This window comes from Megalops cyprinoides, chromosome 23 (genome assembly GCF_013368585.1).
Source record: "Megalops cyprinoides isolate fMegCyp1 chromosome 23, fMegCyp1.pri, whole genome shotgun sequence".
In the NCBI taxonomy this organism is placed as follows: domain Eukaryota; kingdom Metazoa; phylum Chordata; class Actinopteri; order Elopiformes; family Megalopidae; genus Megalops; species Megalops cyprinoides.
In genome coordinates this window covers 6,636,195-6,662,721 of record NC_050605.1, presented here as the reverse complement: position 1 = coordinate 6,662,721, position 26,527 = coordinate 6,636,195, and the positions used below count along the sequence as shown (strand labels likewise).

General features: G+C 43.0%; 1 protein-coding gene across 1 annotated transcript; it reads right to left on the bottom strand.

Annotated features, from left to right (window-relative positions):
* Nucleotides 1–9,215: 9,215 nt before the first annotated feature.
* On the bottom strand, nucleotides 9,216–22,553 carry bcat1 (branched chain amino-acid transaminase 1, cytosolic). The gene is made up of 11 exons (XM_036517950.1): nucleotides 22,320–22,553; nucleotides 21,245–21,301; nucleotides 17,945–18,145; nucleotides 15,651–15,761; nucleotides 14,658–14,777; nucleotides 13,934–14,094; nucleotides 12,625–12,767; nucleotides 11,911–11,996; nucleotides 11,496–11,636; nucleotides 11,138–11,212; nucleotides 9,216–9,898 (listed from the first exon to the last, which is right to left on the bottom strand). Exons 1-11 carry the CDS (start codon nucleotides 22,371–22,373, stop codon nucleotides 9,860–9,862), a joined length of 1,188 nt encoding a protein of 395 aa, XP_036373843.1. The 5' UTR covers nucleotides 22,374–22,553; the 3' UTR covers nucleotides 9,216–9,859.
* Nucleotides 22,554–26,527: the final 3,974 nt, after the last annotated feature.

Here is a 26,527-nt window from a genome sequence, read left to right as displayed (position 1 = left end):
TCAAGCAGGACTACTAAATGCAGGATAACCGAGTCAGCCCAGCACCTTCGGCTCATAAACATACTGGGACAATTCTATCCTGAGAACTACATTATGCAGACTGAGAATATAACTGAAATAAGTTAACTGAAACCTAGTCAAGTACCTGAGCGAGGAAATATTTAGGTTTTGTATTTTCCTTTGGTTAAACAAAAAAGATTCAATATTCAATCAGTCTTTGGCAAAAGTCAGGATGACGTAAAGGTGAAGAAGGCTAATCTTTCATTATGACTACTGCCTACATCACCTGAAATGATAGCCCTTTTCAAAATTGTTTGATGTAACCAATTGTCTGTTGATGTGTATATCCATCCAAATGAGTTCACCCAGGACTCTATTTGGAACCAAAGGCTTGGACTCCCTCATGCTTTAATTTTCCTAACGTATAGTTTTATAAGTGATGCATTTATTCTGAAGATGTGGATCAGTATTATAGTCAATTGAACAAAGATATCTCGGGAGAAGTGTAGAAGGCATGTTTTGTCACTATGCACTTCAAGTGAAATTATATGCATTCAGCCAAATGCCATTGTTAACCAAAGTTAACCATTGCTATGGTTCTTGCTGGGAAAAAATAAAAAAAATTTACCAAAGAAAACATTCTGGAGTCACACTGACTGCCATTGTGGGGCTACTGTCTTATATGAATTTGAGAAAAAAAACATTTTATCAAAGAATTGCCAGCAAAGGCATATGATGACAATATGTAGTCTCTGCACTCTCAGTCGGTGCAATTCAAGTGTTGTAGTTGTAGCTTTGAGGAATAGACAGCACTGTAGCAAACTACATATACACTCCATATACAAAGCTACGGTGAGACTCTCATGGAAAATCAGAGAGAGCTGCCAAAATTGTCCATTTGGGCCAGATGCTCTTTAGAGAGACACACACTTACAATTACCACTCCAGGAATGTGTCAGGACATCCTGAGTGAAAGAATCTCAGATTTTTAAATGGATCAGGACGAACAGGAGCGAGTAGCACGTAGTGAAATAAGAGGAGGTGAACGGGATGACTTTACTGACTGTACAGATTGCACCCAGAGAGGTGTCACATAGGTGATTTCCATCCAAAACACACTGTCGTCACCATGAACTCGGTACAGCTGACCTTAAACCCACGTGTAATTGGTGTATTTCTAAGGAGGGGGCATTTTTTTCCAATTGGAAAGGGAGTGCATAAGGCACCAAAGGTACTGGAGAGACATAATAGAAATCAAAGGCAGTAGCAGTAAGGCCGACATAGAGCCTGACCCCGCAGGATGTATCCTTTTACTCTGAGCATGGGAATGATAGCGAATAATGGATTTGCATTGCCCTGGCTGTGGCCGAAACAGCTGATGCTTCATGGATGGATGGATAATACCCCCTTTGTGCATTTACGAATAGGCAGGCGCGGCTATAGCCAGCTGGCCCAATATGAAAAATATGCGACTTACTGTATAGAAGCATTCACAAACTCTGTGGAAAGTGAAGGGTGAGTGGCTTGAAAACATCAGGGGCCACTTGCAAGATCGATGTTTGTGTAAATGCGTTTGCACGGAGGGTGCGCAGGGCATTCCAATGCATTGAGCCCCCTCTCTCTCTCTCTCTGGGGTCCTAAAGCTAGAAAAGAATAGACAAAAGAGACAAAGAGCCATCTTACTAACATAAAGATGGGCTCCCAAAACAAGTTTGTGATCTGCAGTGAAGAATTTAGCAAAAACATTGTTTCTGCAATCACTAACACGAATAACTTCAACTTAGCCACTGATAAAAGGTGCCCTTCTTGCTCTGTGGAGGAAACCTGTTTTAATTCGTTTTTTAGAGTGTCCAAGGTTGCTGTCACTGTTAAATGACTTACATGATTGGATGATCAAGGCTGGGTGGATGTTCTTCAAAAATATGCTTTGTGTTTGGGGTTAGGCATGAAAAGGAGCATAACAAAAACTGGTGTATGCCAATTAATTATATTTTTGGTAAGTTAAAACTCTCCATTCTTTACAGCCACAAAGCTGAACTAGAAAAGCAGGGAACCTGTGATTATGTCGCAATAATGAGAAAAATAATCATTTTTCATGTAAAGGTCAAGTTTGTCCTCCAGAAGTGAAATCACAATCTTTCAGAGTTCTGCAGAAAGCAGGCAATAAATGGAGCTCTGAAGTACATAAGGAAGATTAAACGGTAGTGACATGCTGACCAAAATGATTTCAAGGTCAGAGTTGAAACATTTTCCTGTACAAAATACAAGGCAATATTCATTTGCAAGAGACCGCTACCTAAAGTCTTAAAGTAAAACATACAACATTATGACTTGTGTATGAACTATAAAAGATTTAAAGGAGGATAAACTGAAATGTTTGTAACACCTATCCTTCTTTATCATAGGCTCTATTGGTCAGTGAATCAGCCGTCTCCTCATGCATTTCAACGTCAGGGAAACGCAGGTGGATGGGCAGTGCTCCAAAGAATGGGTCAAATCTGAGAAGATTCCAGAATTGGAATTTGATAGATTCTGAAATTAGTGCTTTAGGGGAAGAGGTTTTCCCCAACACAGAGGTGTTCAGCCTGTCCACCCTGTACTACCGCACCCACCTGTACCGGCTGGCCTCAATGGACTGACTGTGCTTACAGAGTCTGTACTTTGTCTATAGATTTCTCTGTTTTCTCTCAGTTACCACGGCCAGGTGAATTTCTGTCTTTTAATAACACTCTCTTTAAAGGGTCTGCAGGACTCAAGTGTATGGTGTGGTTTTGTGAGTGTCCCAAGATGTGATGTAGTTTTTTTGTTTTTGGTGTGTTATACTTTGGTCTATTCTGATTGTTTATGGTTTCAGTAAGCCATCACAAGGCTCCATGCAGTTACTGTGTGTTAGTGGCATGAGCTTCAGGACCAGCTGGTAGAGGGGCTCAGCTACTTTGTATTGTAGGGTCTTCTAGTGATTATGCGAGGGGTTAACTGTCTTTTAAATGCCCTTTTTTGAAATTTTACAAGTAATGGGTATTGGGCTAATTCTGCCCTACACAGTTTGGAGTATTCTTTTGTATTCATAGGATATTTATAAGAGCGTGCAGGGTTTATATTGGGTGCTTGTCCCATTCATCAAAAACTGTACTAATGTGCTAGGTGAGTGTGTCTTCTCCAGAAGCAATAATCTGTCTCAAGATTTTCTCCTTTTGGATTGATTTATTTTTTTGTTTTTTTTTTTAGTTTGGTTTCATTGTGGTTTTTATTTTTTCTTCTGTATGCTTTTATTTTTACTGTCTTCTATGAAAACATGTAAATAGCATTTTTACAATTAGGTGAAATAAAGAGCTGTTTGAACTTGAACACTGCAGAGAGAGGAATGAGAAAGGAGTAAAGAGAAAGTGAGACGGATGAGCTTTGATTACAGATGTTACTCAGGGTATGACTTCATAGGCCGTGGGTAATTATCACAAGGAGACAGACAGAACAGAAGGATGGTGTCTGTGAGAAACGGCTGACAAGATCTCCGTGCCACAGCCTGGCAAAAGACCTCTCTGACACACTGACAAACAAACAGGAGAGACATCCCTGTCAAACAGACAGGAGAGACATCCCTATCAAACAGACAGGAGAGACATCCCTGACAAACAGACAGGAGAGACATCCCTGTCAAACAGACAGGAAAGACATCCCTAACTATCTGAGGCACAAATAAGAGGTGACAGAAATTTCAGCACTGAAAGTGTTGCTTTGTTACACTTTCTCAGAAACAGTGGTGACGGCCTTCACTTCCCTCTGAATGGGATTGGGGGTTGGGAATATTGACTATTGTTCTGTATAATATGGCATTTAGAATTATTTCAACGAGATTGAAAAGTATTGAGGAGGAGAGGAGAGAGGTGGAAAGGAGAGGAGAGAGTGTGCAGAGACTCAGCCTGCTCTTTAAAGTGTGTGTGAAGCTGGATTGAGCCCCAGGCTAGTCAGTATATTATTCATAGAGTGCTTCTTCCTCTAAAGCCAGGGGTCTCTCAACAAGGGACTTTAAAAAAAGCAACCAAGATGCATTCCTTCACACAGGAAAATAGCCACACACATTGCACTACAACAATAACCTCACACACCCCACTACAACAATAACCTCACACACCCTACTAACAACAATAACCTCACATACAGCACTACAACGATAACCGCACACACCCCACTACAACAACAACCTCATATACTGCATTACAACAATAACCTCACACACAGCACTACAACAATAGCCTAACATAACTGCACTTTAAAAGTAACCACACATATTGTGCTTTTCAATAACCTTTCACATTACACTACAATAACCTCACACTGTGCTCTGCCAATAATCTCACACAATTTGCTACAACAATAACCACATACATTGAGCTCTGTCCATAATGTCACACATTGTGCCCACACACTGTATTACTTCAATAATCTCGCACACTGTGCTGTCAATAATCTCAGACCGAGCTACAAAAATAATAGCATACACTGTGCTCTGTCAATAGCCTCACACACTGAACTCTTTCAATAACCTCACACACTGTGCTCTTTGAATATCTTCACACACTGTGCTCTTTGAGCAACCTCACACACTTTGCTCTTTGAATATCTACACACACTGTGCTGTCATTAACCTCACACACTGTGCTCTTTGAGTAACCTCACACACTTTGCTCTTTGAATATCTTCACATGTTATGCTGTCAATAACCTCACACACTGAGCTCTCTGAATATCTTCACATGCTGTGTTCTGCCTTCAGCGACGAGCGCGCCCGCAGCAGTGAGCCGTCGGCGAGAGCTGGGAGAGAGGAGCGCTCCTGCCAGATGGGCGCGCTCGCTGGCAGGCGTGGCCCCCCCCCCCGGCTGGCAGGCATGCCCACGCCGCTTTGGGTGGTCCTGCTGGCACCGGGACCGTCTGTCTGACTCAGTCCCACCTGCGGGGAGGAGGAGAGCGCCACGCCGGGAGAAACTTACTCAGCACCCGGGACCTGTCTCTCACATCCGTGAGTAACTCTCCCCGCGCTCAGAGTCCTCCAGCCGTGACGGTAAGAGTCTCCTGACAGTAGGCAGCGCGTTCCCGTGGTCACAGCAATCACTTCTTTGCTTAGCAGACGCCCTGATTAAAGCTGACTTCAAAAGCTCACATTTTCAAATATTATCCGTTGATCAGTGATGTAGCTGGGTATTTACCAAGGCAATTAAATCAGGTCTCGTTCTTGTTCAACAAGTGTCTTGTTCAAGGGTATGACAGTAGTGCCCCACCTGGAAATCAAACCTGCAACCTTCAAGCAGTTTCCTGGCAGCAGAGTGCATGGTGTCATTGTCATTTTCTATTTTTTTATTGGGAACATGTGATGCTTTTTTTCCCATTTTCTACAAATTTTGAGTGCCCAATTGCGTCATAGAAATGCTGCCCATTACTGCCATCCCCAGAGACAATCCGGGAGGGCACAGACAAACACATACTCTCCTACAAGACACATTATGTCACTACTACTTCTTCATAAACTGCAGTCCTCATGCCAGGCTTGCACAGTCATGAGTCAGAGGAAGATGCTTTATGCACGGCTTTATGCAGGCAGACCTGAGGGCCCTTGTTGGACCAGTGGGGGTTGCTGGTGAGAGACATGATGGACAAACCCCTGGCTGACCTATTCACCCCTGTATCCCTCGTGGAAGCCAGCTTGTTCCACCACTGAGGGCTCCCAGTTATTGTGAGATGATGACACGACCGGGATCAAACCCAGGCTATAGGGCTCAGCCTCTACTTGAACATGAAGTACTTTTATCGTCTCAGCCATTCAGGAGCCCCATCACACAGTCATATCCCATGTCAGAATCTGTTAGTGTAAGATCACAGCTGGCTGCTGGCACAAACCATCCATATGCCTGTTCCACTGATACTCTGTGTTTCTGGCTGAAGGATGAGCCGCTGATACTCTCAGTGTCTGACTGCAGTTAGAATCACTGATACTCTGCGCATCTCATTCAAGTGAGAGCCAATGATCCTCTGTGAATCTGACTGAGGGGAGAACCGCTGATACTCTGTGAATCTGACCAGAGAGGGAATAAATGAATCTCTCTGCACTCTTTACTTTGTGATCTCTGTCACTGTGTTGCTGCTGGGTTAAGCTCTTAAGCGCCACTGTAGTTAAAACTGAAACTCTTTTAAGACAGATAATGCATGAGGAGAGGATAATGTTAATATAATGTCATATCCATAACTAAAGCCCAACATTAGACTGACGTTAGAAAAACTCATCACACAACATCTGCTGTTGCCTGTCACTCCAGTTAAACTGTATTTATTCATTCTGTTATTTGAACATGTAAATCTGCAATATAAGAGGGAGAAGATGGCTTGTGATTAAATGATTGCATCACTGTATTAAGGAATTAAGACATCCCTGTAAAGATTAATTCTGCATTCATTTAAATTCTGATTGGCAAGCCTCCAAAACAGAAACACACAAAAAAAGGACAGGGAAAAAAAAAGCATTCCACAGTAAGTGACTTCAGAGCATCTCTGCACTGCTGGCCTGAGCCACTGGCGCCACCTTCTGGTCAAAGGAGTTAAACAGCCATAGAAGCGTTTCATCTCTGTTCTACCACTCAACTGCCCTCTCCAGCAATTCTGTGGTTTTTTCGAGCTCAGAGGTGACCGCGCACTTGTTAGTGCCCCACCGCAGCCTGTATAAATCATTTTCCCTTTTGTCTGTGTTTACAAGCTGAATGGAAGATCACCATGGCAACGCTGGCTGTGTACCAGGAAGCGAAACCCAGTCGGAGTTGGAGCAGAGGGGTCTGCTCTGGGTCAGTGTGTAGACAGTGTTTGTGGAGTGAGACTGTTAATGTAAAATCATGAATGCACTGCCTATACTTCCCACTGTTTAAGGTTTAAGCACCAGGGCGCTTGTCTATTCTTCTCACGGGTTGTTTAATTATTGTCCTCGTGAGCATTTCCACAGATAACATCATGCCTGTATTGACTTGCAATCTGGGACTCAAACAAATATGAGCGGAAAACAAATCAAAAGTCCTGAATCTAATTAATGTGAAACGAGCGGCGAAAAGAAAACGCAAGCATAAAGACAAATAGAAGGCAAACGGGAAGTCAACAAATAAAAAAAAAAACAAAAAACACAAAAACAGCAAAAAAAAAAAAAAAAAAAACACAAAAGTGGCCGTAAGTTCATTAATTAGAAATGCAAATGGGACAAACTCAAGACGACAGCTCTGGGCTTGTCACATCGGCTCACGCTCTCGCGGACAGAGAGGAGTGCCGGGGCGAAGCGCTCCGAGTGAGGACTCGTCACAAACGCCGCCTCCCGGTGGCTGGATATGAGCCTCCTTCCATCCCCCACTCCGATTAACCGCGTCCTGCTGCTCCTCTCCATCCACGCGTCACCCCAGTTCTAATGGGAAGTGACAATCTGAAGATCTTTAGGCGCAGGGCGGTAAAGTGTGTGTACCCCCTGAGCTAGCTGCACTGGGGGTCCAGCACGGGAAGGGGGGGGGGGGGGTGAGCTTTCTGGGCTCCTCCTCTGTGCAGACTGTGCTGCTGGAGAAGGGCCAGTTTCAAAAGGAGCCTGGAGCCATGGGTCAGAGGGAGGGCAGACGCCTGTGAGAAAGATCAGCGTGGATGATGAAGGAGTCACCTATAAGAGAGATCGGAGCTGACGAAGGAGATATCTGTAGGAGAGATCAGCCAGGATGATGAAGGAAACACCTGAGAGACATCAGCAAAGATACCGGAGGCCCTGTGATTTTCTGGTTCTGACTAAGGTTGCTGAGATTTTTAAAGTCAGTTCAACTCAGATAGAGTTGATTTATGGGGTTAACCTTTCAAATGGAGCAGAAATCATTTTTTCAAAGATATCCCCTTAAAAAATGTACAGAAAGACTTTGTACAAGTGTATCTTTACAGTGCAAAATACAGATATGTATGCAACAGATATCTGTACATTCACATCTCTAGTATCTAAAATAAGATCCACACTGAGTGAGTCAATGAATCAAATGCATCACCCAGCCTAGTCAAACCACTTCCCTCAGAGGTCTTTTAGGTGAAATCCCACTTCTCCCACCAGTGATGTGCACCAGCAGGGATGGCAAAGCTGGGCTGCCACTGAAAGCTCACCACAGATAAGGGACATGGGTGGATGACAAAGTGAAATATACAGAATCACCTGGACACAGATTTTTGTTTGCAATTGATTTATTGTAGTTGATTCATTATTTCTACGAACACATCAGATGATAAACTGTTATATTGCACTCATCAGAACACATATTCTCAGCTCTATAAATATAGACTTCTACAGGAAAAACAAGCATCATTTGGACACAAACTTGTGTTTTAAATAGATTCATTATTTGTAATAACTTAATAGATAATATTGGTATACCACACTCAACAGTTCACATAAAATATATTCTCTACAATATCTCTACAAATATAGATCTCTACAGGAAAACTGTGCCTGGGGTTCTACTCACTTCATGTAATTCAAGGCAACACGGTTCTAGTACAAGACAGATAATATGGCATACAACACAATTAATCTCTACTAAAATATTCTTATCATTATGACAATGTGCATATTTATGTGTAATTTCAGTTCCCTTTCAACATACACATTAAATATAGTGTACTTAAACTCACCATTAACTACTGATTGTGATTACCATCTCGAGTATAACAGTATTGCACATACAAGATTGATTTTCTTTAAAATTATTGATTTTTATAATAAAATTAAGGTCTTGTTTTAGTGTCTTTGAGTTACCTAACCTCAGAGTGGTTGTGCTAAAATAGGCCAAGATGAATCACAGCAGACATTGGCAATTTCTCTCCTTTAGAACTCCTGAATGCACAAGTACACGTGTACATTCGCACAGATTCAGATTCATGCACACACACACATGAACACACTCCCACACACACATATCTGCAAACACATGTGCATATATGTGCACATATGTGCACAAATACACACAACACACACAGGCACACACATGCACACATACATATATGAGCACAAACACATATACATACACAAGGAAAGCATCCACACACACACTTACAAATATGCACACACTCAAACACACACATTCACACATGGTCATCTATGTTTCACTAAATAGTCTGTATGACTCAGTTACACATTTCATCCTTCCTCAGATTGAAACACAAGCTGGCCATTTCTCAACAGAGTTACTCTTCATGCAAATAAATTACTCTCTGATTATCTGTCAGTACATGTGGTAACAAATGTGCTTATCTCTAAGAGAATGTGCTTATCTGCAAGTGAGGGAGATTACCCTAGAGTAGGTGTACTTTACTGTGAGTGATACAATTCTTTACAAATGTGCTTATCTCTAAGAGAATGTGCTTATCTGTGAGTGAGGGAGATTACCCTAGAGTAAGTGTACTTTACTGTGAGTGATACAATTCTTTACAAATGTGCTTATCTATGAGAAAATGTGCATATCTGTGAGAGAGGGAATTATCTGTGAGTATTAATAGCTGTGAAGGAGTGTGCTAATTTAAGTGAATGTAATTAGCTGTGACTATGTGTTGTCACCTGTGTGTGGTAAAGAAGCTAATAATATTGTAGTGCCAAAGCAAAATACTGTAGTGTCATGTTCACATGTTGTTACCATGTGCTGTACATTGTATTCTAATTATTGCTGTTGGAATAGCTCATTAAACCTATTAACATAGGCTGGTACAGGGGAAAAGCTAATTCATTAAAAGGTTAGTGCAATGAGAGAGTGTTCAACAACATATGAGGTGACAGGGACACACCCACTCTGTCCTGGACTCTTTAGTGCTGGCGGAGACTACACCAGATAGGTCCAGTCACTGGGTGTCCGACCATACTGAAACAGAGAAGAGCAGGGGTCACACAGGGGTCACGCAGGGGTCACAAGGGGTCATGTTCATTAATGTGGCGCAATAACATACAGCGCAGGGAAACTTGGTCACTTCTTTCAAACTATTAATCAAACCATATTCCTCAAGGCTTACGAATAACACACAAACAAATAACAAATATCCACCAGCAAATCTACAAACTCAGCCAAAAAAAATAAAAAAAAATAAAAAATCTAAACAGAATGTTCCGGATACACGATAACCATAGAGACAAATCCAATTATTTACGTCTCATGTTGCAAATTTGTTTTAACAGAATGAATGGGGAAATAAATAACCGCCCGAGAAGAGGAACAAAAAAGGACCTGATTTCTAATTAACATGAAAGTGTAGTGCAGTAAACCCATCCTTCATCCCCCTCTCCGCCTCACAGCGCCTGATTGTTTACGCTGCACACTGTCTTGGAGAGCGATGCGCGCCTCTGTTTTACTCCTAAATTAAATGTCAACAGATTTAACATGGCGCAGCACTTTACACCATTTCATCCATTTTATTGTTCATTAGCTTTTCATGTCTCTGTTCAACCAGCTTCATTTGCAATGTCTTGGCTTTGAAGTTCACAAAAGCTGAGACAATAATTAGGTTTGCGTAATTACAGAGTGCTTAATGTGTGCTTTCGGGAGAGATGTCTGCCCCTCTCGCTGCCGTCCCAGGGTAACGATTAATCCGGCATTAACCTTCCGCAGTCCGGCTGACAGGGAGCGGAGAGAGGGAGATGGAATCTGTGCACCGCCTGCCCGAACAGCTCAGACATCAGAATAATCACCCAGCATGCACTGTGCCTGTCCGACCTGGCCTCTCTGTGATAATCACCCAGCACGCTTTGTGTCTGTTAGACGTGGCCTCTCTATGATAATCACCCAGCATGCTTTGTGTCTGTCAGACCTGGTGTGTGATAAGCACCCAGCATGCATTGTGCCTGTCTGACCTGACCTTTCTGTGATATTCACCCAGCATGCATTGTGCCTGTCCGCACTGGCCTCTCTTTAACTCTAACAAGCATCATCAAAGATGCAGAGAAACAGAGCCAGTTACCCAGTTTGTAATTGGTCAAGCAGGAGCACAAGACTACTACAGAAAGACACAGTCTCTAATTAATCTGACACAGTGAGATGACAGGGATGACGAATGAAGCTTTTTAATGTGTAGATGTGAAGAGCTGTGGGGTATGAATGAGAACTCACCTGGATATCTGTGAGTTCCTTCAGCAGTCTGGAGGCTAATGGAGGGTGTTCTCCCAGGCAGGGGATGAGTAGATTCTGGAAGAGGGAGTGATATTACAAAGTTATACTGGACAATGTGCCTGTAAACATTAAATCAGATCTATATTAAGCTGCTTAGAAGATGCTCTTATCCAGTGCGACCTACATAGGTTAGAATTCTTACATGTTATCCATTGTGCGTTAAGTACCTTGCCTGGGGGGCATAACAGCTATTAATGAGATCTGAATAAAATGAATACTACTTTATAGAGCAGGTTTAGATAATGCACTTATGAATTTGCAAGAATAAAGTATGTATAAGGATAGAATGTGATTATACCTCTCCCTGGTACAGAATCCGTCCCACCGGGCTCACCACACAGGCAGTACCAGAACCAAACATCTCCTTAACACGGTCTTCCTTCAGAGCACGACGCAGGTCCATCATAGTCAGATAGCGCTCAGACACTTTAAACTCCCCCTACAAAGAAAAGAGTGGAATGACCCCTTACAACAAAAGCAGGAGAGGACCAAACCATCGCACCACCAACCAGGGGAGAGGAGCAAACCATCACAATGAAGAAAAAGCAAGAGAAACAGGTAGTCAACCGTGGGAGAGCAAGGTAGCTTCTGCTGAGACAAGCTGTCTTATAATTTTTGGTCTAAGACACAGTGATCTGCATATAAACAGAGCAGCTTCCCAACGCAGGTGTTTGGCATATGTTCCATGTCTCTGGTGTGTCTCCTGCTCTTACCCATTTGCGGGTGAGCTCCAGGATGCTCTGGCGTGTGATGCCTGGCAGAATTATTCCGTCTAGGGGCGGGGTCGCCAGCTCCTCCTCTGAAACACAGCAGGGAAGGGGTTTGGGATGTGTCACTTTAGATAACTCTACTAATATAACATCTGTCTGGTCTAGTCCCACAGGGGCCCTCAGCATCTGCTGGTTTTCCACCCTTTGGACCCTCCTCCCATCAATTAACAATTAAACTATTTTTTTTACACTGCATTTTCACATTTTTGGTTACAAAGGGCTCGACAATACATTTTCCTGAGGGAATGATAACAAAAAAAAGAAAAACTAGGTCCAGATCCCAGGAAAGGCAGTTGAGAAATACTCCTGGAAAGCTGCAAAGTTTACGCATTAAAGCCAACAAATAAGATCCATTTCCTACATAAGTCCAGAGTCTGGTAGATGGGCCATCGGTGGCAAAGAGTGGGTTAAGCATAGAAACTTCCCATCCAACAGTGGCTTGGGGGAAAAACACCTCATTTACAGAACAACTGAACAATTGGCCATAGGACAATTGCTTCATGTGGACAGGTTTGTACAGCAGGAATGATGCTTTACTAGATAACTGCCAGGATGGTGACATTACATCTCCCTAGCATATATCTTTATTAGTCTAGTGGAATAACTTTTATTAGTTACCCTATTATAATAAACCCAATACACATTGAGTTGCATTACCTCCATCTTCATTGATCCAGTAGAGGAAGAGGTTCATGGTGCCAACCTCTGTGATCTGATGGTCTTCTCCATACAGCCAAAGAACCTGCTGACACCCGAGTTCAACCGCTTCTGACTGAGCATAGATCGAGGCCCCGTAGTTCCTAAAGACATAAAGCCATGGAAATACCCATACCTTCAGTGTCTCAGGGAGAGAATGTTGGTATATATGATCTCATTGCCATTCAAAACTCCATACCTAAACAGAGACAGAACACAAGTATACATGATCCGACTGTCGCTCTTGATTCTCAAACTACAAAGAGTATGAAAATAAGAGTCCATATGCCTCTTTAATCCATAACTGTAAGATACCTAATGTGACTACATGACTCCAGAGATAAGGCAAACATATGGTGCTGTTATAGTCCAGTCCTATGGACAAGGAATAAGACAGGAAAGCCATTATTAAGATCCAATACTCATACAAGATTGAGTGCTCAGCACTCAAATAGAGCAACAGTGCCAGTATGCCTGTACAAATTAGCATGACATAATTCAGACCGCTGTTCAGAGCATCTGTACTGAGACCAGCCAATCAGTTAAAATATCTCACCACCTCAGTATTACTTGTATGATTCTTCAAAGCAGCCAATTGCATCATGTCCATTATAGCATGTCCACAATGTTTGGTCTTTGTGGATGTGAATGCTCCAGCATCCAATACATTTGTATTCCAGTTATCATCAGCTATCACTTTATCATTCCACACCTCACTGCTCCACCTTTGAAGCATCAATAGGATGATGGGGCCTTGATTCAGAATGTGTCTGAGTGCAACCCATTTAACACTGCATACAGGCACTGACATATGGTTAATGCAATGCACCACAACAATGCATGCCACTCTAAATGACCAAATACATTTCGATATGAAACTTCCTGGAAATAGCATGTCAATAACGTTGACCCCAAAGGCATTTTCCTGAAAAATGCGCACAAGTGGGATTATCATGTTTGACTCTCTTCTGTCCCTCTGTAGTAGTGTAATTCCCCCAGCTATGCTGAGAATGCATGAAGAACTATGAACCATAATGAAAATGATTTATCATTTCGTTAGCATACACACATTTTTTCCTTCAGCACATATATCAGCCAATGCCCTTCGAGCACTGAGTATCTCTGTTCACTCATTGGTTGTACATTCTGTGCCTGGAATGCTCTATAAAACAATCTCTCTGAAAGCGATCCCAGTGAGGAGTGTTGCTGTGATTGGAAGTCATTTTTGATTGATTTTTGATTCTCTGAGAGAGTGCAATGATCCGAATACCCTCCCATCTTGCAGTCTCCGGTTCCTCCTCTCCAGGCCCGGATGTACTTGGGGTCGGCCCACAGGGAAACAGGCTTAGCACCAGTGCTGAAGTACGACCCAACCGGACTGAGGATGACAAAGAGCAGGGCACGGGAGGGCTTCTTCACACCCAGCGAGGGCTGAGAGAGAGAGAGAGAGACAGGCCAACATAAGCAAACCTGGCTAGCTCAGAAGCAGACTCTGTGGTTGCTGTAATACAGGTGACATCCAAACAGCAACACACTTCCCTCTGCACTGTAATAAATGCCGTCAAATAAGAGTCTTATATAATAATTATATAAAATTAATATTGCCTTCCCTCAGTGTATTTACATGATTGACTCAGAAACAATGACAGCCATCCTGGGAGAGGGACACAGCCCCACTAGCAGCCCACTAAATTGAACTGAACTTAACTAAGAGACATGATTAGATGCCATATAACTCAAAGATGCCATTTTTATTTGATCATGCTTTTTATTTATTTAATTCTATCTTAGTTTTTTCTTTCAGCACATACTTCACTTATGGCTTATTTACTTCACTTATGGCTTATTGTAGATTAGTAGTTGTTAGCTGTTGGATGTTATTGTGTGACTATTGCTTCTTCTGTTTAATACCTCTGGATTTTGGCAATACAAACCAAAACTGGCACAGCAGGACTTTACAAATTGTGAAGGCCCCATGGCCCTCCCTCCCTTACCTCGGTGCCCATGAAGGTGGGACGGATATAGAGGCTGGCAGTGTCGGACTGAGGGACCCAGTCCTGTTCAAGCTCCACCAACTTCCTAATACATTCCAGCAGCTCTGCCCCATCAAAACTCTGCAAGAGAGACAGAGACAGAGAGACAGAGATTCACTTTCGCCTTAAATATGAAAAATTCAAGGATATAAAGACACAGCACTTTGAAAGATTAATTAGAATAGTTCCAAATTTTAAACTAGTTGATGGTATAGATAAGTTGTTCATCCTTTCAGGAGAGGGATGAACAGAAATTCTGGTTGCACAATTTGGGTCAGCATGTCATAATGGGAGGGACAGTGTCTGACCAATTTACATGCTGTCAAGCTCACTGTTGTTAGCATTACTGTTGTATTTTTTAATGGCCTTTCTTGTTGTTGATTGTTTGCCTGTTTGACATTATTGATCTGTTTATACTTGTTATGAGATGATTGATTTGGCAATACTGTTATTATTGAAACAGTCATGCCAATAGAGTATTTTAATTTGATTAAGAGAGAAAGAGAAAGGAAGGAGGAAGAGGACAGGAGGAGAAAGAGTGAGGAGAAAGAGAGAGTGAGGAGAAAGGGAGAGAGCGAAAGGGAGAAAGATCGGTAGAGCACAATGAGACAGAGAGCAAGAAGGACAGAGGGGAAGAGAAAATGAGAGAGGGAGAGAAAGGGACAGAGAGACAGGGAAAGGAGCAATACAAAAATATATGCATTCTTTCTTAAAGTCTAGAATCACTGCATGTATTTCAGTGCAGATATGTGACATCCCTACATGCTTAACACTTACGAGTGAGCACTAATGTGTGAGGCTGTAATGTGGTCAGAGAAGTTAAAGAGCAGGGCAGCAAGTCATATGGTGAGAGCAATTAAAAAGCAGGGCTGCGAGTAATTAGGTGAGATGCAGCTGAAGTGTATAGCTGTGAGTAACAGGATCACACAGAGACAGACAGCACAGAGGTCTCACAGGAAGGCTGCCTCGCTCAGCTGACTTCAGCATCCGCTTCATGTTGAGCATCGGCCTGAAGAGACGCACCACGCCGTTGGCACCCCGGTACGCCTTCATGCCCTCAAACAGCTGCGGGGAAACCAGAGCAGTAAGACGAGACCATTACTCCTCCATACATTCAGACAGGTTGTGCAGAGACCCCAGGAGTGAAACAGAAGAGCTTCACTACAGCGAGTGGTGTGGGAGGAGGCCCCGGCCGTGCATATACTGGGATCACTGCAGCTAACGTTAATAATTGCTACTGGGTAACACCACTTAGGTCCTCTTGATCACTTCATGGCTGTCCTTACAATATTAAGTCTGACAGACACCACAACACCAACACACCAATCCTGCTTTCACTGCTCCACAACTCTTTCCATCTCTTCAATAAAGTCACTGTAACCCTGGATAAGATCACACAGTCGGCCCTAGCATAAGATATTAAACAGCAGGCCAGAGTGCACAGGCTTACCTGTACGCTATAGGCAAGCTGGAACAAGCCAGGTAAATGAGCAGGTTGTGGAAGCAGGGGGTGTGGTTTACTAACAATCGCGAGCCACTGATACATTACTAACAATTAGTGCAATGAGCACAACCAGTTTCAACCACAAGTAGTCAGCACTAAAATTGGGAACCACCTTGTAACCTGACAAAATAAGGTATATTCTATATCTGCAGTTCTGCACATACATTCAAATAGACTAATAGGTAAAAGTAGACAGGTACGCTCACCTGTACAGGTAGACTAAGGCAGACTCACTCGTATACTGAAGCTTACCTGTATAAACACACTAGGACAAGATCAGCTATACAGGTAGACTCTAGAAAACTCACCTGTACACTAATGCTTAGGTAGAAACTAGTACACTGACCAATGTCTCCCGTGGAACAGAAAAGGGTCAATATTGGCCAATTTGGAAAAGAATGTATGATCAATTCCTTTAGAATGCACTACCCCCAACAGAACTCCCAGAACATCAACTAGAAAGCAACAATCAAGCCACTGAATGGACACACCAGTTTCCAAGCTGAGAGTGACATTCTAAGTTCTAATGTGATATTCCATGTCTTCAGACTGATTTGATGCTGATGCATGGAGGAAGCAGATATAAAATAAACAAGTAAACAAGGTATGGCCAAGGTCAAACTGAAACACTGTTTGTCTTTGAGTCACAGTCAAATAAAGTCAAACAATTTGCCTTTTGCATCTTCAGTTGAAAATGTAATTTATACACGCACACATTTTTTTAACAAATTCGGGGAATACATGAATGCAACTAGTAACAACTGTGGTAGGATAATAGCTAAGGGCACTTACTGCTTGTACACTAATGTACTGTACTACAAAATGTGCAGTTAAGCAAATTGCCTCGGTTTTATCAAACACTCCTCTCATCTGCTTCTAGACAGCAGTGTACAGAGCACTGACTTAGAATGTAAAATCAAGGCAGTAAACCTGTGGTTTATATTGCCAGTTAGACTGTGTGATAACGCCGCCATGAAGTCAAACAATACGGATTTCCCTCTGTCCCAAGTCTTTCTACAGTCTCTATGACAGCAGTTACTTCAGGGTATCCATTCTAATATCAGTTTGATGATATGATGCAGCTCTGACCACACCTCAGCCAATATGCCCTCCCTTTATTGGGGTACGAAAGTCCACCATTAATAACATTTCCTCTCACAGGTGGAAAAAAATTAACGAATTGCAGGAGTTGTGGTGATCATTTTTTTATTGATGGATATGAGTTCAAAAGTCTCATACTCCTTTCTTTTAATTGGTTATTGAGGACTTGCAGGTGCTTTGTTATGGAGCTGGTAAGGTATCAAGGTCATGTTTTATCACAGTTTGTTAGCAAGTTTCCAAGGTACATCACCCTAAATCACTGCCAACACTGACCAAGTGTGCTGAATCCGTGAAGACTTCTACAGACCATAGCACAGAGGAACAGATGAACAAGTCATTTGTCATGTCTTCTTGTGACATGTTATGTTGGAGTGAAAAGGGTTTTAGGCAGTCTTACCTGTACAGGTACTTTCAGGTAGCATCACTCGTACATGTATCCTCAGCCAGTCTAAGAGTAAACATACTCTCAGACTGACTAACCTCTCCAAATATTCTCTGACAGTCTCAGCTACGGAGGTATTTTTACACTGCATCACCCCTAGAGGTAGTCTACAGAAAACTCACCTGTAGACATGTCCTTACTGTAGATTGACTCACCTGTACAGGTATGCTCAGGCAGACTAACCTGTGTAAGTATTCTCACCTCCACAGCGTAGTGCAGGGCAGAGCATGCTGGGTGGATGGACAGGTTGCGGAAGGGGCAGATGTGAGGTTTCTGCCAGCCTTCAGCGCTGGTCCACTCAATGGTCAGCATGTGATCAGTGAAGACTGTCCCAAATGCCAGGTTGGTCAGATCGGGCTTGGCCTTTCGGTCCACAGCAAGCTCAATGACTGTATCAGCTGCCTGAGGGAAGAGAAGACAGTAAAGACATATGCACACACATGTACATGCCCACACAGACACACACACATGCACAAACACACCCACTTACATCAGAAATTTCAGGTACAAATAGTGGGCACTAAAAGTTTTAGTTAAAGGCAAAGGATTCCCACAGTATGATAGTCACAAATAGGGGGCACTCAAATCTTAAAGGAAAAAGGGTGCTCGCAGAATGACAGTCACAGATAGGGGGTGCTCAAAGCTTTCAGATGAAGGCAAGGGTTGGTTACAGTGTAAAAGCTACAGGAAGGGGGCGCTCTTAGCTCTCAAAGCTGCAGGCATCAAATTACCAGACCAAACAGTGTAAGCCCTGGGACAAGCTCCCACATGCCTGCAATAGCAGCGAGTCAGCTGGCCGCTCTCAGGGGCTGGGATTAGAGACAGTCACAGATTCTCCAGCTCGTGGAACTGCATAATCTCAGATTACTGAGAACAGGTGAAGTGCACAGGGCTGACGGGACTTTTGATCCGTTGTTTTTCTCTGGCTTTTTCACAGTGTGTCACACCCCTCCCTCACAGCACTGCCCTTCAACGCTGTTTCACAACACTCTTCCTGCGCACACGACAGTGACCTGCTATCGTAACCCTCAGAAATCTTGCATCCACCCATGACTTTTTACCTTTTTTTGTAGTAAAGACTGCAATTATGATAAGGGCTTTTTGATTTCAGAATTTAAAAAGAAGTGCCTTCGATACATTCTGGTTGGCAGAGAAAGAGTGGTATTTTTTTCTGTGTCCTGTGTATCTTCTAAAATATAATGCTCAATATTACTGCTGTAGACTTGCCAGGGTTGGTATTTCTGTGCTGGGTATTCAAGAATTATGATTTACATAAATCTACATGCACAGTGAGTGACAGAATCACCTCCTGGAAAGAGGCCAGAGTTCCACTCGAGGCCATGAGAGAAAGCCATCGTGGGCTGTGCCCTGAGCCAGTGGGCCCTGTATCGTAACCACCATGCAATTAGTAGCGCCTGCACTATAAATAAACAGTGCTTAAATGCTGTGATCCTTAGTGGAAAGCACAAGCTTGCCACCGACATGCACTCCAGTAAAGCTATCGGTCTAGACAGGGACAGCATATCCATCAGCCTGTTGGAGTGTCCCCTATCCCGTTACATCACCCCATCCCACCCCACGAATAAGTTGCTCCAGACCCATCCAGTTTGGATTTGAACTACAAACACGTGATGTGGTGTGATGTTAAATTCTCTCTTACGCTAAGGTTTGACTTCTAGATGCTTTTGACATTTGAATACATGTCTTATATAAAACAGCTGTTGACTTTCCTGAAGAAACATGGTAATACTAGTATTTGTGTTCCCTTACCTAATAATGACTGATTGCAGGCAGCAAATATGATGAGGTAGGTCATGTCAAATTAAATTTAACCCAATTAAATCTATGTCAATGGAGAAATTATAAAGAACATCAAAATTTGGGCAGAAAATTTCACTTGAGATACTTGTAGAGGAAGGTTTGAAATCCAAGTCAAGAAAAACTCAGCAGGGTCCAAACACTAATGAACCAGTTTTAAACCAATTATAAAGGCAATTACTTGAAGTCACTAAATAACATTGCAATTAAAATGTTTGTAATCACTTTTCTGAACTGAGCAAATCACTGTACAACAATTCCACTATGGAAGTAATAGATAGCTGGATAGCCGGATATCTGATTTTGGATTACAAGTGTGCAGATGAGACAGTGAGTGTGTGTGTGTGTATGTGTGTGTGTGTGTGTGTGTGTATGTGTGTGTGTGCGTGTGTGTGTGTATGTGTTTGTGTGTGTGTGTATGTGTGTGTGTGTGTGTGTGTGTGTGTGTGTGTATGTGTTTGTGTGTGTGTGTGTGTGTGTCAGGATGGATAACAGGGACTCCTTATGTGACAATGCAGGCTGCATAGCAATGATTATCAGGGTGTGGTATGGCAGGTTGTCCAGCAGTATGTGTTTAATGCAGCTTGCACTGCAGAGATTATTAGTGTGTGATAAGGCCAGCTGGACAGTACCGGGCTTGGTAATGCAGGCAATAGAGACTGTGGGTGTGTGACGGTGTGATCCGTACAGCAGTGCTCTCGGCTAATAATCACCTGAGTCCCAGGAGAGAGCACAGCTCCAGTCAGGTCCTGATCCTGACTGGCAGGGCTTACTATGATCTAGGAAAGTGGATTCTCCTCATGGGCCCTGATCCAGCCCCCTGGCTGCACACTCACCACACAGGACCACACACTCAGCTCCCCGAACAGTTAACCATGCATCACCGCCGGCAGCCATCTTTCTCCCCACAGCCAAGCAGAGGGATCTGTGGGGGGAAATCGCTGTCCCACTGAGTTCAGGATATTGGAATTGATTGGATGAGAGGACGGAGGGGGACCTGAGACGATCGAAGGGGAGGGGGAGGGGGGGTTGTATTTTTTTCGAGGATAAGGCTCTGCCTCTGCCCTGCCTCTGGATGGTTTGATTGACAGGACACCCCTTGATTTTCTGGCAGCAGGACGCGCCTGTGAACCATTAAAATGCTGCTCCTGGACCCCAGCCTCAAGGCAAGTACTTAAACACATGCACACACACACACACACACTATAATGTAGTCATTATAGTGTATCATAATGTAGTTATAGACATACTCAGAAACACATAATACAGTCTCACATATTTTACACTGACAGCTAATTTACCAGTTACTCTGTTGACCAGCTCCACATGTACATACATACATACAGATATTCTGTTGTGGGGCAATGTTACAGAGGGTCTTTCAGGTCTGAAATATCTATGCTCATTCCTTTCTAAGAACCCAAGGGCTGTATGATCAGGAGCTCTCATTGTGTCCAAATGGCAGTGCTTTACATGATCTGCACTTCAAGACAACTGTCATGCACCCATGCAGTTTGAAGGTTGATTTGTCTGACTGACATTAGCATGCAGAGGGGTTAAATGTAATACCATTAGCTTGAGATGTGAAACACAAAGAACTGAAAAAGACAGATGTCTGAATAGCATGGACCTATGATTCTTACAGTATTGGGGAAGTTACAAGTAGAACTGAAATGGTGTTACCTTGAAGCTGACATCCCACTCTGCCATGCCATTGGTGGCGCAATCCTTGGCAGAAGCCTGATAAAACATCCAAAATCAACTTTTAAAACTGTAACTGTACATGCACATAAACTCACACACATGCAAATACATGCAGACATATATGCACATACTTACACACAGAAAGGGGCCCCAGTCTTTACCAGAAACCTCTTAAGAATATTTTCTGCCAGATTTACACCGCCACGCAGGCACAGAAACGTGCGTGTTACGGATGGTATCTTGCTGCGTTGTTTTACGCAGGGCTCACACGAGCTAATCACTTCAGCTCTGCTACACGCGCACAATTCGAGAGCGGTCCATAACCGACCCATATAAAAATAGTCTATCGGTACTGTAAACTGTGTCATGGTTAGCAGTGACTAAGTGACCAAACTGAGACTGCATGTATTCTTACATCGCCCATACGGACAATATATGTTCACAAGATTACGGTTAGAAGCGCTGTTCGTTTTAGTGCGAAATGAATGACATCATTGAGAGATGAGTATATGTGCAATTACATAAGGACCTGCTCGAGATGTCCGACTGTTGTGTCCGGACATCGTTCTGCCCAAAGCCTGACAATTCAGTCTGTACACAGGCAAAGACATCGTCATTTATTTCAAGCCGCCTGGCTCCCAAATTTTGAAATCGTGCATCATGTCGTGTCTACAGGCCGTTCTAATTTGCCTCTGTTTCTGTGATACCGTGCTATTAGTTCACACTGATGCCGGCACATACGTGTTCTGTGACGTGCGCATAACATTACACATATGTGTCGTCAAGCAAGTGTCATCAATAACCAAATATGTGTGGCCTACAGTGTAACTACGTAACGAACTCAATGAAATTTAGTTTTTTATTATTATTTTACAATCAGCGTATTGTAACGTCCGCAGCTAAATAGATTATTCTAAGCCGTACACGTGATCGTCCAGCTTTAAGAACCAGTTACGACTTGACCGGCATTGGTAATTTAATGTATAGACAGAAACGCGCTGTAATATAAAACTGGTGGACGCAGCGACCGATTTTGTGACAGGAATAGATTTACCTTAAGAGATGGAGCGCTCGTATCTGATGCAGGCGCTGCTGCAACACTCGCCATGATGAATATAGGACAAGAGCCGCGCGCCTCAGTGAGCTAAACCGCTTACAGATTAAACATTATCAGGAGTATTGTACAATGCAATATTACGTTTCGTGCCAAAAGACCTCGATTCATACGATGGAGTGCGTACATTTCTTCAGCCGTGTGAAAATTATTTATAAAAATAGTCTAATTGTTTATGATAGTGACTTAAACCAAACCTCAACGTCATACACGACGTCAAAACAATCTGAGAATAGTCATGAAATTGCTCACGCCCTGCATCGTTTACTTACACAACATATACTGTGTAATATATGAAGTGTTATATAATACATTGTAAGCATAAATGTCGCAATCCATAAACAATTGATATAAATAGTCTTGCAGAACATAATGTCATATTGTCATTACTTATTAATTATTCCATCAGCTGGCTTTGTTTGCCCTAAAATAACACTGATATATTTTCTGTTAGAGACTTGCTTGTTGAATTTAGAAAAGTAGAACTATTCCTCTCCTTTGAGCAGATGGTGTCCTGTAAGTTCATTAGTCTCCATGCAGTCAGGCATAATTCATTCTTCAGAGAGAAGTAGTGATAATTATGTGTAGGATTTAATTAGATCAACAAAGGTGCAGAATATGTTTTTCCTGCAAAGAGCAATGAGCAATACACTCCTTCACACCCACACCCACCCACACTCGCACCCCCACACAAACAAAAGCACACACACCTCTCCCGAGAACTCCCAAAAACTGCAGTTGGTGCAGCGCGTGTCTCAAACACAATTATCCATGTTTGGCAAACTGGAAAACCAGACAATATGGGGTCTATTGTACATAAAAATGTAAGCTGGTGTGAGGGGTGCTCCTGACTTTGAGGCCAGTGTCAGCCAACAGTACCGATGGGACCAGTGAATAAGTGTGGAACATAGAATCAGACAACTGGTTGGGAGAGGACAGAGCAGCTCTGGTTCTCTGGTGCGCTTGGCTGGATACGACCTCAAGAAGAACCATCGTTTCGTGCTCTTGGAACACACCAGGCCATGCACGACCTGGGGAATGATTGCTGTAAATGCATTACAGACACCTCCATTAGTGGAAGCAAGGTGTAAACAGTTACACAAAAACACAAAGGTTAACTTCTGTTTGCTAACTGCGGTTACACTTGTTGGCCAATCAAAGCTGCTGGGGTGTTCACAGGTCTGAAGCAGAAGCTCATTGGCTGTAGAAAGGTGGTGCTGCGAGTGTTTTTTGGGAAGAGATAGACTGTGCAGACGTGCAGGGAAAGTCTGAATGTTCCTCTGTCTCTGTCCTCTCCTCAGCTAGGGCAGCAGTGTGGTGTAGTGGAAAGGAGCACAGCCTGTAACCAAAAGGTTACTGGTTCGATTCTGCACTGGGGCACTGCTGCTGTACCTTTGGGCAAAGTCCTTAACCCAGAAGTGCCTTAGTAAATATGCAGCTGCATAAATAGATGGCATGTAAAAATTGTAACCTGTGTCAGTCGCTCTGGGCAAGAGGACCTGAGAAATGACAAGAATGTAATGTAATGTAGAGCAGCTTGACCAGACATGGTCACATATTTATAGCCTTTCGATCTGAAATCTTGCTGGAAGTTTGCCTGTGGACCTGTTGAAGTTAGAGCACCTGACAGCCACATTGTTTGTTGGTGTCAATCAAATAGGGAAGGGAATTGTTGCAACTCTCCCTTAATAGCAACCATCAGGCCTGTAATATCCTGCTGTGTTCATAACCAAGGCTGACATTCTGCAGTCAGAACCACAGACCAGGTTTCACAGCCGGGTCAGATCCGAGACCTTTAGGAAGCTGTGTGGTATTAATCTCTTCACTGTGAATGGATGGTCTGTTGTTTGGCCTTACTGTCTATTGAAGTGACTTGATCTCATCATGAACATGTAAACACAACTAAGAGGTTTTGTGCTTGGAATGTTTTTGAAGCCTTTATTACCTCTTTTCAGGCCTGCCTGACTTATATGAAATAAACATGTCCCATAATTCTCAGCAGCAATACAACAACAACAACAATGACCTCCTTGTCAGAATGGCATACATTCCTTGATCTCAGTGCAGGCAGCTACTGAACCATAATAACTGAATAGCCATACACACTGCAGTTTCAATGCTGGCAGCTGCTGAACCGTTATGACAGTACGGCCATATAAAACACACCACTGACCTAACTTTCCCTGGAATGCCTGCATATTACATTATATCATATTATACATTATGAACACTAAAAAGTATTTAACAGCGCTATTTTACAAAACGTAACATTAAACCTTTTCATGTGGTTTCATACAGAATATTCCATACATTTTATTGTATCTTCGCAGACATCCGCCTGTAGCTGAAGGCACAGAAGATGACGGAAGTAAAAACGCGTAAATTGCGCGTCCTGTTGCAGGCCGTCTATATGGCTGACAATTTAAAGGATTTGAATGTAGGGCCTATAGTGGCCATAGGAGGGCGACAAGAGCACTTTGAGATTTAAAAACCACTCGTCACCGAGGCGCTCTTTTTGGAATTCTCCGAGTAAAGGTGCTATTTGTCTGACAAAATTTAAACGCAGAATACTTTAGGGTAGGTAAATGACGCCTTGCAAAGTAAAATTACAAGATATCAAAATGTGCTCTGCAGTCAGGGTCATCATTTTGAGGTTAAAGTATCCATAGTTGTAAATAATGTTTGTTTTATTAAGGTGAAATGTTATGGTATTTTTTGTTTGGCATTGGTATGTTGGTCAGGGCTGTTACTACCGGTTTGTGGCTGTAATTGAGCTGAGATCGGTACCAACTTCAAGTGCTTTTTCTTTAGTTTTATTCAAAACTCCTACTTTTGTTCGGCTGTGTGTGAGAGACGGTTTGTAGGGCAAGAGCTTGAACAATTTAGCTCGATTACCTGACTTTCGAACGGGATATATAGGATTTTGCTTGGATTTGGGTTTTTGTCTGTGTAATTGGGCTGTCAATGTGGTTGTGCGGGGTCATTTATATTATTCGGCAAACGCCCTGTTTCAAGTGATTTATGGAGCATTATAAAATACAAGTGACAAATCGGCAAATACAACAAGCAGCATAACCAAAAGTTACCGTGCAAATCAGCGCAGAGCTGTAGACACAGTGAACCACATTTTAAAGCTGCATGCACAGGAACATGGAAATGCTGCAGTGAAACATCCAGTATGAATTGTAATACTGGACTTTTGAGCAGCTTTGCTATCTGTAAGTACCATATTTAAAATATATTAAATATTTAAACGGAAACTTGCTTCAGGTACCGTCTCGGTCCAACCAGCTTATCAGGGCAGAACCAAGTCGGGTTAACCCAGACACGGCCTGGGAGGTGAGTCTTGGGAGGGTCTGCTGTCTTTGATTGGTAGCATATTTTTACCACTGAGGGGCTAAGGCTGAGAGGAAGCATCAAAGATGGGGCACAGAGAAACAGCCAGAAGTGGCAGATCACAGAGCCTATGGGCGAAGATGGCACTTAAGCACTGTGTGGTCCAGCCAATGAGAAGCGATGGCACTGAAGTTTAATGTGTGGTACAGCCAATGGTAGGAGACAGGGCTGTAAGTATGTGCGAATAGTGTGTCTGAGAGCACAGCAGGTGGGAACAGTGAGACCCCAGTATTGCAGTACTGGGTTTCAGGGAACCAAATCTGGCCAACAATGGAGATAAGGAGAGGGGTGGCCTCAGAGTAGTAGGGTGCAAAGAAGACCAATCATATGATAGAGCTCTAAATGAGTTAATGTGGGTGGACAGCATTGGCAGGGAGGCCATCCAGTAGGATTTTTCATTAGCCCAGGTGGGATTGCACCAGGGCTTGGACCAGAAGCTGCGTTGAGAAGGTGGTGAGAAAGGGGTTTTCAGATACTCTTCGTTTTAAAATGGCAGATGTGGGTCAGCCTTTATAGGAGATAAAGAGTGTGTAGCTATTGGTAACACCAGTAATATAGGACTGCTTGGTAGGAAAACGAGGAGGGGGACTTTTCATACTTTGAAAGGTTGAGCATGAGTTGAAAGGCAGGTATCTAAGAAGAGATGTCTGCAGTGCATGCCAGGGTCATTGAGGGGCCTGTTTGTCAGAGAGGGAGAGAGATCTGAGTGTGTGGGCGTGTACGCTCTGACGACCTCCTGTCTCCTGACAGAT